The sequence below is a fragment of the Corvus moneduloides genome, chromosome 23 (assembly GCF_009650955.1).
Source record: "Corvus moneduloides isolate bCorMon1 chromosome 23, bCorMon1.pri, whole genome shotgun sequence".
NCBI lineage: Eukaryota > Metazoa > Chordata > Aves > Passeriformes > Corvidae > Corvus > Corvus moneduloides.
In genome coordinates, this window is record NC_045498.1 from 5646207 (window position 1) to 5661007 (window position 14801).

Sequence of the window (14801 nt, forward strand, 5' to 3'; positions counted from 1 at the left end):
ATCACCCCACGTGTGCCAGGGGCCGGGCTGGCCGCGGCCGGGCTCTCAGGGCCGGCAGCTCTGCAGACACGAGGCTGAGCCGCCCAACCCGTCCGGGAGCTTTGGGAATGGCGCTGCGGCAGCGTCTGGCTCTCCAGGGCTTCCCTCCTCCCAGCGCGTCTGGGGCCGCGGGCTCTGCTGGGATGAGCCTTCCCTGCTCCACAGCTCTCACGGGGTTTGGGGTCCCTCGTAATGGTGGGGAACCACAGCCCCTCCCCGACTTGAGTGCATTTATCCATCAGTGTCCAGTACGGACCCTGCAAGGGTGAGGGACTTGCACAGAAAGCAGCGTCAGGGTGGCAGGGCTGGCACCACGGTGATGGGCCTGTCACTGTCGCCTGTCATTGGGGTGGCGGGACTGGTGCCAGCCCACAAGCGCACCCTTTTCCAGTACACCCTTCAGGCTGCCCCAGTTCTGCAGCACCAGTCTGGCCTGGCTGCAGCACATGAGGGTTCCCGGGTCCCCGGAACTCCCAGCCTCATTCCCAGCTGGAGCTCGTGTCTTCGAGGCCTTGTCCCTGCATCTGTGGGGTCACCCCACGGGTGCATCCGCACCCGGGCGGGTTTTGGCCAAGTGCTTCCTCCCCATCCCTGGACCCGACCGGGCAGGGCCGCAGGGCAACACGTGCTCCTCTCCAGCCACGTCCCAAAGCGTCCACGAGCGGGTGTCACCACACCCCACGCCGTGTGTCCTCCACCGCGTCCCACCCCCTCGCTGCGAGTACTCAGGAAAACAGGCACCGGGAAGCAGAGGTGTTGGGATGAGATCTGAAAACCGGCGGGGGAGAGATGCCCACGGGGCACTCGGGTGCGCCGAGACCCCGGGGGGACTGGGGCGCCGGGCTTGGCCGGGCCGCGTGCGGCGCCGCGGGAGCAGCCGCGCTGGCCCGGGGCCGTGGCACGGAGCTGCTGCTGCTCGTTGGACGCCGCCGTCGGTGCGGGGCGGCTGGATCTGCCGTCAGCCGGAGCGGTTTATCCTGCTTCACTCCTGCCAGGCGGCTGGGGCTGTCCTGCAGCTCCGCCACCCCTTCGGGCTGCTCCTGGTGTCCCTGCCCGCGCCGCGGCTGGCGCTGGGACACGTTCGGCTGCGGCTGGGATGCCCGGCTGCCCCGCAGGTGAGGCCCTGGGCAGCTCACGGCACTCCCAGACCTTGCCGTGCCTGTCCCCCGCACCCTGCTCGTGTCCCCCGCGATGTGCTGCGGCTGCTGGCCCCGGTCCCCGATCGATGGGTGCTCTAATTACCCGGGGCCTGGGGGGATCCGGAGGATGAGGATGGAAGGGGGATGCTGGGAGGATGCCGGGGAGGCTCTGTAGGGTGTGGGGAGCTGTTGGCTGGTTTGGGGGGACCCCCTGTGCAATGGGGGTGCAGGGTGGGGAGGCAGCAGGCGCTGGGGTGCCCTGAGGAGCACGGGCAGGTTGGGGGGGCGCAGGGTGGGAGCCCCGAGGGGACTGCCCGGGGCAGGCCCGGGGGTGCCCGGGGTGGAGGTGCCGGTTGTGCCGGCGCTGGGGGGGGCGGCGGGGCCGGTCCCGGGGCTGCGCGGGGCGGGAGGCGGCCGGGACCCCCCCGCCGCTCCCCGCCGCCCGGTGGGCAGGGCCGGGCCGGGCCGGGGGAGGCGCCGCGGCGGCGGGAGCGCACGGCGGGGCCGGGAGCGGCCGGACCGGGAGCGCACGGCGGGGCCGGGCCGGCACCGGAGCGCCGCGTCCTGCCCGCGCCGAGTCGGAACCGGAGCGCCGGCGCAGGGTGAGCCGGGCCGGGGGTTGCGCACCGGGGAGGGACCGGGGAAGGGCGGCGGATGGAGCGGGGATGGGCCGCGGATGGAGCGGGGAAGCGCCGGGGATGGAGCGGGAAAGCGCAGGGTCAGAGCGGGAGATGAGCGGGGGATGAAGCGGGAAGGGCAGGACGCAGGGATGCAGCGGGGATGGAGCGCGGAAGGGCGGCGGGTGGCGATGGGGATGGACCAGGAAAGGGGGGCAGCAGCCGCCGGGGCCGGGCTGGAACTGCGGACACCGGCGGGTGCCGGGGGGAGGGGGGGAGGTAGGACCAGGTGGGAGCAGGACTCGGGGGGGCCACAGCGGCCCCGAGTGCCCCCGCAGAGCCGTGCCCGCACCCCGCTGCCTCCCGCACCTGCTGCCCCCCCGCCCGCGCCGCAAAGCCGGGTCCAGCCCCCGCAGCCCCCGGCTCTGCCTCTGCCTGGGCTCCGAACCCCACCCTGCCCCGCAGCCCCCCCAGCCACACGCCCTGGGTCCCCCAAAAGCAGGGCGCGGGCTGAGCCCCTCGGGGCTGCCGGGGGAGCCGCGGTTTTGGGCCGCGATTCATTTTTTCGCAGCTTTTCAATGGGGGGTGAATGACTCATGGAATCCTTTCTCCGTTTCTTTCAATGTTTTTTTGGGTCTCTTTGTTCCTGTTTTGCTGATTAAATGATGGGAATAAGGAAAGGCTCGGCGTGATGGAGGCGGCTCCTGCGCCGCGGCACATCGGTTGTAGGAGTCTCAGGCATTTTTCCTGGCCATGCTAGAGGACACAATAAGATTTATTTTAAATATGTCTCATGCAAGGTGCTTATTTGCCCAGCGTGTGTACGCAGCACAGCTCACTCCCGGCGTGCTCCAGAAAGCCCTACCATCTTCCCCTGCCATGATTAATAGGAGTTTTAAAGCCGTCCCCGTTCTCAGAGGGGAAAAACCTGCAGGTACAAAGGGCAGAGCCGAGCTGATGCTCCTTCTTGTACTGAGCACAAAGAAATCGAGCCCAAAAGGTTGGACTTGGCTTTGTGGGAGTGAGCTGGAGGATGCCGGTGTGAGCTTTGCTGGTAGAGGAACAGCCGTGCCACTGTCCCCACCCCTGGGAATGCCAGCAAGGGGGGAACTAAGGCAGCCTTTAGAACCTCCAGGAGGGCTGATTCACCTGGCCGAGAGAGCAGAGACATCCATGGTGGATGATCCCTTCTCCACCACCCCCAGCACCTGTGGCGGGGAGGGCCCCGCGGCTGCTGGCCCGGTGTCACGCGCTGTTTGCTCCTTCTCCAGGGTGCTGCTGCCTGCGGCGACGTCCTGCCCGCCCTCCTGCCCGTGGCCTGGGCCATGTCGTCCTCCGACGAGGAGACCCTCAGCGAGCGCTCGTGCCGGAGCGAGCGGTCGTGCCGGAGCGAGCGCTCCTACCGCAGCGAGCGCTCGGGCAGCCTCTCCCCCTGCCCCCCCGGGGACACCTTGCCCTGGAATTTACCCCTCCATGAGCAGAGGAAGAGGAAGAGCCAGGATTCGGTGCTGGACCCGGCCGAGAGGGCTGTCGTCAGGGTCGCAGGTAAGGCAGCGCCTTGTTGGTCCCCCCCCGGGGATTCTCTGCGCTCCCCCGCGGTGGCTGAGATGCTCTTGGGGTCATCCCGGTACCCCACTGCTCCTCAGGGAGCCTGGGGATGGATGGTGAGAGGAGGGGAGGGATGGATGTGGCTTTGGTGGCTGAGGACCAGGGTGGTGGCTTGTGTCTGCCGTGGCTTTGTCCACTCCAGGCTCGCCCGGGCGGTTCATACCCTCAGCACCGGGGTTAAGGGATGACTGGGCACCTCCAGCTTTCGGGTTGGGTGCCATTAAAATGCTTAATTAAGGACCGAATGGCTCCTTGGTGCAACAACGCCCTTGGCTGAACTCCGGGGAGGAATTTGCCCGGGGAGGTTTGGGATTCCCCGCCCGGGTGATGGAGCTGGGGCTGGTCCTTTGTGGCGCCCATCAGCAGCTCCATGGCTGTGGTCATTAGGACATGCTGGTGTCCCCGTGTGGAGGGGACACTGCCCCGTGTGTCCCTTTGCCTGCTGTGCTGCTGACCCAGTCACAGCTCGGGGGAAGGAACAGGAGCGGGAAGCAGAAACAAAGACAGGGATGGACCCACCTTGGCCGATGGCGCCTTCTCCAAGCGCCGGCTCAGAGGGGTGGTGGGGACCCCGCTCCGGGATGGCCGGGGAGGGAGGATGGGGGAATTAGCTCAGGGCGGTGGCTCCAGGCACCAGAGCCGGGATTTGGTTCTTCACTGGGGCCAAACGGCCACCAAGGGCTTTGATCTGCGTCTGCCAGGGTCTGTCCACATCTCCCGGCGCTCCGGGCGCCTTTGATCTGCCCCTGCTGGAGCAAACGGGGATTTGGGGATTCGGGGCCGTGCTGAGGGACCCCCGCGGAGCCCTGGCCTGGCTGTCCCTGGCTGTTGCTCCAAGAGAAACCCGGGGCTGGGCTTTAATCTCACTGGTGGGGTGGGCACAAGGGTGGCCGAGGCGTCCACTCTGCCCAGCCCCCAGTCGATGACTGAACCAGCCCAAGCGCTGTGGGGACACAAACTGGGAGCACTGGGGAGCGGGGACAGCACCTGGCACAGGGGCAGGTGCCACCAGGCCAGGGGTGGCTGTGGGTGCTTCTCCTTCCCTCCCTCCCTCTCTGCCTGCCCCGTGGCACGGGGCTGCGTGTGGATCCGGCCGTGCCGCGGTGCTGCTGTGCCATCCCGGGAATCTTGGGGCTGGAAGAACCAGTTGATTCAAATGATGGTTCTTGAGAATGCACCGTCTGGGGCTGGGATAGGCAAATGTGCAGGGTGCGGCTGGCCCTGCCCCAAATCCCAAATCCCTGGGGCTGGGAGATGAGGGGTACCAGGATCCTGCCATATCCACCACTTTCTCATGGACCCCAAATCCCCATCCTCCCACACCCCAGGGATGGATCCTGCCAAGGCCCGGCCATTCCCCAGCTCCGTTCCTGCCCAGGATGCCGAGTGCTTGTTGTCACTCTGGCTGTATCCAGGCCGTGATGAAAGGCAGGAGGATGTCACAAAATTCGGTCTCATGCAGATTCCCCATTAAAAATAACTCGGGAGGTGCAGTGAGACAGTGCTGAGCTGGGGAAAAAAAAAAAAAAGAAGAGTTGGGAGACAGTTTTGTGTCACCAAGTTTGAAAATGAGCTGAAATATTGATTGGGATCCTTGCATTATTCAGCAGGAATGTCTGTGGGGCGCTGGCCGCCCCAGTGCCTCTTCCCCCTGGGATCAGGCTTGGCACCAGGGATGGTGGCCTGAGGAATGTGCCCTGGGGCAGCTGGCACCTCTCAGTGTGCCCGGGGAGGGGGATGGGGCTTTGGCTTCTTGGGATCCCCAGGAAGGGGCACCAGGGCCTGGGGACTGAGCTGAGCATCATTTGGGGTTGGGGAGCCCCATCCTGTACCCACCACAGATCTGGCAGAGGTGACACAGGAGTGGCACCTCAGTGACCTCAGTGGTTTTGGGGGGACACAGGGATCTGGGGGGCTCTTGCCCCTCACTGTCCATGGGGCCCAGCAGTCTCTGCATCCCTTCTGGCCATCAGATCCAAGGAAAGGAGGGCACAGCCGTGCCCAGGGAGGGCTTTGCGGGGGGCTGGGACACGCTGGCCCAGGTCCCCAGGCAGCTCTGGAGCCGTTCCCTGCTTTTCTGGCATCTCCTTGGAAAGCAGCGCTGGGAGGGGAGGGGAGAGCAGGACGTGGAGGGTCAGAGTCCGACCCTTGGCCCTGCCTTGCTCTGTCTCACTCCAGGCGCTTGGCAGAGGGTGAGGGTGGGCGGGGGGTGCCGCTTTTGGGGGAAAAAAGAGCTCTTTCATCCTAAATCCGTTTGCACCCGGTGCTGCCAGGGCTGTGCTGGGGCGCTGCTGGGGCGGGGGGGACTCCGGGGTGCCAGGGGTGAGCGGACAGGGGTGATGGACGAGGCGTCGCGGGGGCTTTCCAAGGGCTCTTTGAAAAGGTTCCTGGGAGTCCTTTGTCACCCGGGCGCGTCACCCGCGCCGCTGGCAGAGCCAGCGCTGGCTGCGGGAGGGAGCTGTGCTTCATCCTCGGGGACATGGGAACAAACCCCCTTGTTCTCCGCTGCCTTGGGAGCAGCAGAGCCGCCGGCTCGCGGGGCCGGGGCAGGTTCCGAGCAGCATTCCCGCTGCCCGGGGAGGAATCGCGGCGTGCCAGCTGGCCGGCACAAATTTCCCTTTGCCTGGGAACGCGTTTTTGGGTCAGAGGGATGTGGTGAGAGCGGGCACCTCTGCAGGGCTCCGTGCGGGGCGGCTCCGTGGGCACAGCCGGGGGGGCTGCACCCCTGTGGTCGTTCCCGGGGGATTCTCTGGCCATTCCCAGTGGGATGCTCCGCTGAGGATGCCTGCCCGGCCCTGGCACCGCTGGGCACAAAGGCCCTGCCACGAGGTCGCCGCAATCGAATCCCTCCTCCCCATGGAGGCTCTGCCGGGGATGCAGCCGGGCACGGGCGCTCTGTGCCACGTTAATTACTTTTCCTAATTAAGGCGCCACGCTGAAAGGGAGATGCCTCCAAAGCCGGGGTGAGGGGAGTGATTTGTGTAACCCCACCCCAGGCCGGGGGCTGCGGGAGGAGGAGGAGGAGGAGGAAGATGGGGGTGCTGCCCGTGGTCCCTCTTCATTCCCCGGAGAGATTTGGGGTACAGCCACTCCCCCCCGAGGGGGCTCGGGGGTCCCTGGGTGACAGTGGGGACACACAGGGTGTTTGCCTGAGCGGGATGGGGCTTTTCTCGTTGCCATGGTTACCCAGCCGGGCCCTCCAGTTGCCATGGGAACGGCGCATCGGGGTGAAAAAGCAACATCTTGAGATGGCCAAAAAAACGGCCGGGATTTGCCCCAGCGGAGAGGGGCTGGGTCCGGCGGGGGTCGCGGCGAGGGGGTGGCCTGTGGGGTCAGCGGGGGCTGCGTGGGTGCTGGGGGGACTGGGGTGTCCCCTGGCCTGGGGACAGCCACCCTCGTGCCCCTGGAAGGGCAGTTTCCATGGGAGGTTTTGCTCCGTCAGCTCGGCTGGGATTTGGGGGGGGGGGGGGGGGGGGGGCTGAGTGGGGTTTCTGGGGATATGGGGGTGCCAGGCAGGTTCGGCTCTGAACCCCCATTTCCCCGTTTGGCTCTGCCCCACTGCTCCCCTTGGTGGGGTCTTTCCATCCCCTCCGAAGTCCCCCAGATGAGTCTCAGGGTCCCCTTTTTCCTGCCCATTGCTCACCAGGTGATGCTGAGGGCCCCCCATTCCCCCCCAGCCCCTCCAGGCAGTCCCGGGGGTCTGGTCCTCCCTGGTCAGAGCTTCCAGCCAGGATCCCAGCCCGGGGGATGCCCACGGGCCTGGCAGCCCCCCCAGTCTCTCCCATGCTGGAAGCAGGGGGGGGGGAGCAGCAGGACCCCTGTCCTTGGGGCAGCTGAGGTGGTGCACTGGGATCTACTGGGATGTGATGGGATGCACTGGGATCTACTGGGATCTACTGGGATGAACTCCCTGGGCTCACTGGGATGCACTGGGGGTCTCTGGGTGACAGCATGGCACTGGGAGGTCACGGCATCACACGTGGCCCTGCCGAGCAGGGTCGCTCCCCCCCTCCCAAGGTGTCACCCCTGGTGTCAGTGCCGCTGTCACCCCTCGGTGTCACCCCCTGGTGTCACTGTCTGTGTCAGTCACTCCCCGGTGTTATCCACGATGTCACTCCCAGTGTCACCCCCTGGTGTCGTTCCCGGTATGACACCCATTGTCACCCCGGTGCTACCCATTGTCCCCCCCGGTGTCACCCCCTGTGTCACGGCGGTGTCCCCCCCGTGTCACCCCGGTGTCACCTCCGGTGTCCCTCCGTGTCCCCCCCGTATCCCCCCTGTGTCCCCCCAGTGTCCCCCCCCCGTGGCCCCCCTCGGTGTCCCCCTGGTGTCACCCCCGTTGTCCCCCCAGTGTCACCCCGGTGTCCCCCCCGGTGTCACCCCCGTTGTCACACCCGTTGTCACACCCGGTGTCACCCCCTGTGTCACCCCCGTGTCACCCCGGTGTCCCCCCGCTGTCCCCCCCGGTGTCCCCTCCGGTGTCCCCCCCGTGTCACCCCGGTGTCCCCCCGCTGTCCCCCCCGGTGTCCCCCCCGGTGTCCCCTCCGGTGTCCCCCCCGTGTCCCCCCGTGTCCCCCCGTGTCCCCCCGCCCCTCCCGCCCGGTGTTGCCCCGAGTGGCCGCGAGAGGTCGCGGCGGGGCCGGGGCGCGCTCCGGGGGGCGGGGCCTCCTCGGGGTGTGGCCGCAGCAGGGGGCGGAGCAAACGCGGCCCGATGGGCGGGGCCACCGAATCAGGCGGGCTCTGGGCGTGTCCCCATCATGGGCGTGTCCAGGGGCGTGTCCCATCCATGGGCGTGTCCCATCCATGGGCGTGTCCCCATCAGGGGCGTGTCCCATCCATGGGCGTGTCCCCACCCATGGGCGTGTCCCCACCCATGGGCGTGTCCCCATCAGGGGCGTGTCCCCACCCATGGGCGTGTCCCCATCAGGGGCGTGTCCCCACCCATGGGCGTGTCCCCACCCGTGGGCGGATCCCGAGGGCCACGGGTGGGTCTGGGGGCGTCTCCCTGTCGGTGAGTACGACCCCAGGGCGTGTCCCCTCGGTGGGCGTGTCCCTGGACAATGGGCGTGCCCCGGGGGCGTGTCCCGTGTCTGTGGGCGGGTCCCCGTGGCTCTGGGCGGGTCCTGGTGTCTCTGGGCGGATCCCGGTGTCTCTGGGCGGATCCCGGTGTCTCTGGGCGGTCCCGGTGTCTCTGGGCGGGTCCTGGTGGCTCTGGGCGGGTCCTGGTGGCTCTGGGCGGGTCTCGGTGGCTCTGGGCGGGTCCCGGTGGCGATGGGCGGTCCCGGTGGCTCTGGGCGGGTCCCGGTGGCGATGGGCGGGTCCTGCTGTCTCTGGGCGGTCCAGGTGGCGATGGGCGGGTCCTGGTGGCTCTGGGCGGGTCCCGGTGGCTCTGGGCGGGTCTCGGTGGCTCTGGGCGGGTCCCGGTGGCGATGGGCGGTCCCGGTAGCTCTGGGCGGGTCCCGGTGGCGATGGGCGGGTCCTGCTGTCTCTGGGCGGTCCAGGTGGCGATGGGCGGGTCCCGGTGGCACTGGGCGGTCCCGGTGGCGCTGGGCGGGCCCCGGGGCGGGCCGGTCCCGGGCGCGGCGCGGCGGAAGCGGCCCCGGCACAGACGGGCCCTGGCCGCGCCGCCGGCAGCTGCGCCCAGCCCGGGCACAAAGGCCGCCATGGCCGGGTACGTGCCGGGGCTGCTCCCGGCCAACCGCAGCCAGGAGAAGGAGTTCGTGCAGGCCTACGAGGACGTGCTGGAGCGCTACAAAGGTACCGCGCCCGCCGGGGCCCGCGGCCGGGCCTGGAGCGCGCCGGGGCCGCCCCGCTGGGCTCAGCCGGCGCCGTCCCGGAGCCTTCCCGGAGTCTTCCCGGAGCCTTTCCGGTGCCTTCCCGGTGTTTTCTCGGTGCCCACGGCCGGAGCGCTGGAGGCGGCCCCGGGCGCGCTGCGGGGTGGGATGCTCGGGGGCAGCATCCTCGGTGTCCTGGTCCGAGTGTCCCCAGCGTGGGGGCAGCGTCCGAGAGTCCCAGGTGTCCCCCTGCGTGGGGTTCCTGCGTGGGCTGTCTGGGGACGCAGCGTCCCTGCATGGGGTTCCTGGGTGCCGCGTCTCCTGCGTGGGCTGCCCGTGGGCTCCGCGTCCCTGCGTGGGGTGCCCGAGGGATGAGCGCCGCTGCTGTCCCCAGCGTGGGGTGTCTGGGGTTCCTGCGTGGGCTCCCTGCGTGAGTTTCCCACGCCCCCCGCCTGGCTTTCCCAGAGTTTTGGGGTCCCTGCGTCCCTTCCGTGGGGTGCCCAGCATCCCGCCCGGGCACCCCGCCGCTCGGAGCAGCACGACATCCGTCACCCCTGTGCCCTCACCCGCGGTGGCACAAGGGCTGTGGGGGCGCATCCGTGTCCCCACAGCCCCCCCACGCCACCGGGGTCGCTCCCCGAGCCGCAGCCGGGCAGGGATGAGGGGCCAAGGTGCTGCTGAGGCCGGTGCCGGTACCGGCAGTGAGTGTGCAGTTTTGATGTCAGCGGCTCATCCCCGGCAGCTGTGTGCGTTCCCATTCTTCTGCTTGTTATTATTATTTTTCTTTCCTCCTCCCCGCTGCAGCGCTAGGCTTGTCCTGGAGCCCAGATTCCAGCCCCACAGGGCTCCCAGTGCTCCGTTTGATAAGTTTAGCAGCCAAGTCTCTTTAAAATGCGAATGGCCGGGCTGAGAGGAGCCAGGCGCTCGCAGCGCCTGTTTCCTTTTCCTTTCTGCCTGGAATAATGGATTCCCTGGCTCCCTGATCCAGGGGGTGCCACTCAAACATCCCAGAGGTGGGAGAGACGCGCAGCCTCCGCAGGGAGCAGGGCATAAAACCTCGTCGGGCGCCTTGGAAAGGCGCTGGGTAACGTGACTTGGGCTTGTCCAAGTACCCAGCAAACTTTTTTATTACTGAAAAGCTGCTTTGATGTAGCTGGGTTCAGCGTGGAGACGCGGGTGCCAGTGCTGGCGTGGAAGGAGCTGCTGTTTGCTTCGTTCCGAACAAGAAATGGGAATTCCAGGGCCTGTAGCACACTTGGTCCAGCTGGAGCACCCCTGGCACCTTGGGCTCCCTTTGCCCGCTCCGTGCTCTGGGTGTTGGTGCCTTCCATGAGCAATTGGCTCCTTCCGGGAAGGAGTTTTTCTAGGGAATACCTGATTTTTGAGCTGGGATGTGTTAGGAAGGTGGTGCTAACTTGGAAATAGCCTGCTGGGTGTTGTTGGAGCTTGTTTGTGGTGTAGGGGAAATGAGTGTTTATGCTCCAGAAAAGCTTCCCTTTGCCTTTGACCCCTTCCCAGCTCCCCACCCCTCCTGGGGCATGCCAGCAACGCTGCAAGGGCTGAGTGGGAGCCCCACTTGGGGTTGTTTGGCTCCGAGTTGGAGGCTGTGTTGTCTCTTCCCTGTTATCCCCTACTGCAGCTCCCGTGAACCGTTTGGTTTTTCCTGTCCAGAACAAGTTTTCCACTGGCTCATCCCCTCCCCCTCTTAATCCTGCAAAAAAGGAGAGTTTTCACTGAAATGTGACTGCTGAGGGCCGAGTGGGGGTGAGACCCGTGGCGTTGGCGGCCGGCTTGTGGTGGCCACCCCTGACCTGCTACATCCAGGACTGGCTGCAAGGAGGGCAAGAAGAGGGCAAGGAGGACACTTGGCACTGCCAGAGCGGGGATTGCAAATGCATTTCTTTTAGACAGCACTGCTAAACACCCTAAAAAATCCCAATTTGAGCAGCGAGGCCTCTGCTGTTGCACGAGCTGCGACGGGTCTGGAGACGAGGAGAGTGGTGGCACGGGAAGGGTCCCGGAGCTGCGAGTCCTGGTTTTCCCTGGTGAGCAGGAGTGATCCAGCTGGCAGATCCCCGTGATTCTTTTCTTTCTGAGAACACCCACCCTTGGCAGCGGGGTGCCGGGGAGCTGTGCCGCAGCGCTGCGGCGCCGGGGCTCGCCGGGATGCTCCCGATCCCGGGGGAGGACGTTTGCATCAGCGCTGCGGGGGCACCCACCTGCTGTGCTGGGTGGCTTGAACCAGAGGATGGGGCTAAAAGTGGGGATTTTGGGGGTGGTGACTCCGGTGCTGCCTCAGCGCTTCCCTGGCTCTCTCACTTCCTTCAGCTGTTGGTGTTCTCGGGGTTGTCCTGTCTGGGAAGAGCCCCACACCTGCAGCAGGAGGTCCTCAATGCCATGACCTTCACCAGTCTGGCCCAGTTGGAAGCCAGCAGGCCAGTTCCCTGCGGGGAGCCGGCCACGGGGCGGTTTCCAGCCCCTCTTGCCTCGTGCCTGGATCACGGTGCCGCAGCACATGCTGGGACCTGCTGCCGCGGATCCCGGTGGGAATGACGGCACTGAGGTGGGGGGTGATGGCGGAGCTTTTTGTGGGCTCCTCTCTTTTGGGGTCTGGGCAGGAAGGGGAGCCTGACTCTGCCACCCTGAGCGGGGCCCAGCAGCTGAGGCCGCTCTCCATTCCCATGGCAACTTCCCAGTGTGTTTTGGGGGGTGCTGACCCTCACTGTCCCCTTGGAAAATCAGGAGGCAGCCCATGGGAAGCAGGAGCCGGCTCGTGGCCCTGTGCTGAGCAGCCCTGGGATGTCTGGCAGCGCAAGGGTGCCGGCAGCTCTGCCAAGCTCAGAACTCAGGTCATGCTTCCCCTGCTCCCAGCACTGTAAACATTAACTAATCAATCCTGGTGAAATCCTTTCTTTTTCATAATTAACTGGAGGTTTTTTCGCGTTGGGGGTAGAAAACCTGGAGCTGTGGCATCCAGGAAGGTTTTGCCCGCTCCTGACGCCGTCTCTGCCTGCTCCCTGGTGCCCAGCATGTGGCCTGGCTTGTTTGGACTGGGACAGCACAAGGTGGTTTGTCACCTTGTCTGAGTAACCTGGCTCCAGTTAGGGAGGGAACAACCTCCCAGGGCCTGGAGGAGACCCTGGGGCAGGCAGGAGAGGTGGAGGACCCTTGTATAAATCAGCCAGGGTTCATTCCCAGTTGGGACTGGAGCCTTCCTGGTGGTACATGGCATTCCTGGCCATGCCCAGCTCTGAAGAATCTCCTTTTTTCCACTTGTGGCTGCTGTTGTGCCGCAATAAATGCTACTGGGGGTGTCTGGGGACTTGGAGGGGCCTTGTTCCTTGAGCCGAGCAGCTCTCCCAGCGTGCAGCCGCCTCCTGATGCAAGGGATTGCTGGGAGATCCATCCCACGAGGACAAACGTCGCTCCTGGGTGGTGCTGAGTGGGCTGCACGAGGCCTCTGTGGCCTGTGAGAGCTCTGCTGGGGCTGGCGGCGTGGTGGTGACTCCTCGCTGGGGGAGAGGAAGCCCTTCTTCCCCTTCATCCCTCGGGAGGAGGGTTGGCCAAGTTCCACTTTTGGAGTGGAGAGTCCCTGGCTTGAGCAAACGTGGGGGAAGCTGGGCTGGGAGCCACGGGATTTTCCATCATTGGGTGAATAACATGGATTTTTTGGGGGGATACATGTGGGAGTCATTGGTTGCTCTGGCATAGGGGGTGGACCAGAGGCAAAGGGGGGCTCAAGGAGGTGGCAGGAGCCTGGGGCAGCCCTGGGTGTCCGAGGCAGAGCCCCAGTGCTCAGAGCTGTTCTGCTCGTGTTTGTTGTGGCCAGCGGGGAAACGGGGCTGGTGGCATTGCAGGTGACAGGATCCTCCCCACCCAGCCCGGCCTCTCTCTGCAGCCTTGGCAGTGGAGTCATCCCCATCCCAAGGCTCAGCGGTGCCTCCCGGGCTGGGATTGCCTCCCCCCATCCCGCCGGCATCCCCGCAATCAGCGGAAGCCACGGCCGGCGTTGTCCTGGTGCCCTGCTGATGAACCAGAACCGTGGCTGAGCCCTGCTCTCGCAGCTCCTGGGGCTGTTGGCTGCTTCTCCTCCTTTCCATGTGCTTCTGGTCCAGAGAGAAAATCCCCTGGGAGAGCAGGGGGTGGGTGCAAGGTGGCCGCAGCCGCGGTACCTCGCTGGCACCGTCACCGGGACGTGACCCGCGGGTGTGCGGGGCTGTGCCGGATGGCTTTGATCTCCTCTCAGAGCCTTTGGAAAGGGCTGGGGTTGTTCTCTCCTTGCTCTCCTCAGCGCTGCATTCCCGTGGAGCTTTTTCCTTCCCGGCTCATGCTCCAGGGCGAGACCGGAGTCTTTGACCTCCGTCTGCTGGGTCCCAGCCAACCTCCTTTCCAGGCTCGTCTCGCTTGTGTCAGCTAAGTTTAGACTGCTCTGGACATAACGTGGCTGATGCCAGTGGCAAGGAACCTCCCAGAAGGAAGTAAAACAAGAGGTTTTATTTAAATGTAAAGTGTCTTAGCACCATTGTTTGAATACCCGGGTGATAAGTGCCTTTTTTATAGGTCTGAAATGGATAGATCCAGGCTGTGGGAGCAGCAGGGCGCTGCAGGTTCCAGTTCCTCCTGTCCCGGTGCTGGGAGAGGCTGTGCTGGAGCTCGGGGTGGGCGTGAAGGAGCTGGTCCATACTGGGATCTCTGGATACAGCTCCATCCTCCTGCACAGAGGGGCTGTGAGCCCTTCCCGGGCCGTGGGCTCAGCCTGGCTGGTTCCTGCACGGGGCAGTGTTTCGCTGCCAGCTGGAGCAGCAGGGCCGGGACAGGCGTGGGGTGGTGGGAAGATGCACGGAGCAGCTGGGAAGCAGCGCAGGGAAGCCCTGGAAGGGACCCTGAGCTCCAATAATCCAGCCCTTCCCAGCGCTCTCCGTGGCTCAGCCGTGCCCAGGGCGGTGCTGCCGTGGAAACTCCGTGCTGTGGCCGGATCTTAGCAACACCAGCTGAGTTTTCCAGGCAGGTGAGGCAATCCCTGCCCTGGGGAGAGGCAGTGCAGGGGTGCTGGCACACCTGGGATGGGGCCGGCAGCGGGGACACAGCGGGAGCCCTGATTGCTGGGGCTGGACACCCGCGCTGTGCCCCCCGGCACTGGGTGAACCCTCCCAGGTCCATGGGCAGGACCAGCAAACCAGCTCCTCTCCGCACCCCGGATTGCTCACACCTTTTCCATCCCATCCCATCGGAGGCTGCGGGTGGGGTGGGAACCAGCAGAGCCGGTGCTGGGAGGTGGTGGGGGAGCAGGGGTGGAGGCAGGGAGCTGATCTCCCCGGCACGGTGAGGAGAACACCCCTCATGCGTGGCTGGATGCTGTCCCTGAGATCTCCCTCTCTTTCCAGATGCTCTTTCTCCTGGGAAACTCCAGATTTAACCTCTCAGATTTAACCTCTGGGGGGTCTGGGCCCGCTGCCGGGTCTGGGGGTGTTGAAACAGCCTCCAGCTTGGAGAGGGAAACCGCCAAGGAAATTCCCTGCACGGAGGATGCTTGTGTTAATAAGCTGGGAAGTTTCACTTCCAAGCTCATGTCGTGGGGTTTTGTGTGTCTGGATGGATCTCACCCGGCTCGAGGGGGCCGGGGA

The 14801-nt window shown here is 65.8% G+C and overlaps 1 protein-coding gene across 9 annotated transcripts in view; it reads left to right on the forward strand.

Moving 5' to 3' along the window:
• The first annotated feature begins 1712 nt into the window (after positions 1–1712).
• Positions 1713–14801, forward strand: part of MACF1 (microtubule actin crosslinking factor 1) — a 139762-nt gene continuing 126673 nt past the window's right edge. For 4 of the 9 annotated variants that reach the window (XM_032132015.1, XM_032132036.1, XM_032132033.1 and 1 more), the window contains exon 1: positions 3076–3340. In XM_032132015.1, the coding sequence (XP_031987906.1) occupies positions 3121–3340 (220 nt within the window). In that variant the 5' untranslated portion in view covers positions 3076–3120. Of the gene's footprint in view, positions 1781–3066; positions 3341–8999; positions 9161–14801 lie in introns of those variants that run through there. The other 5 variants (XM_032132032.1, XM_032132035.1, XM_032132023.1 and 2 more) reach the window with 4 other exon arrangements.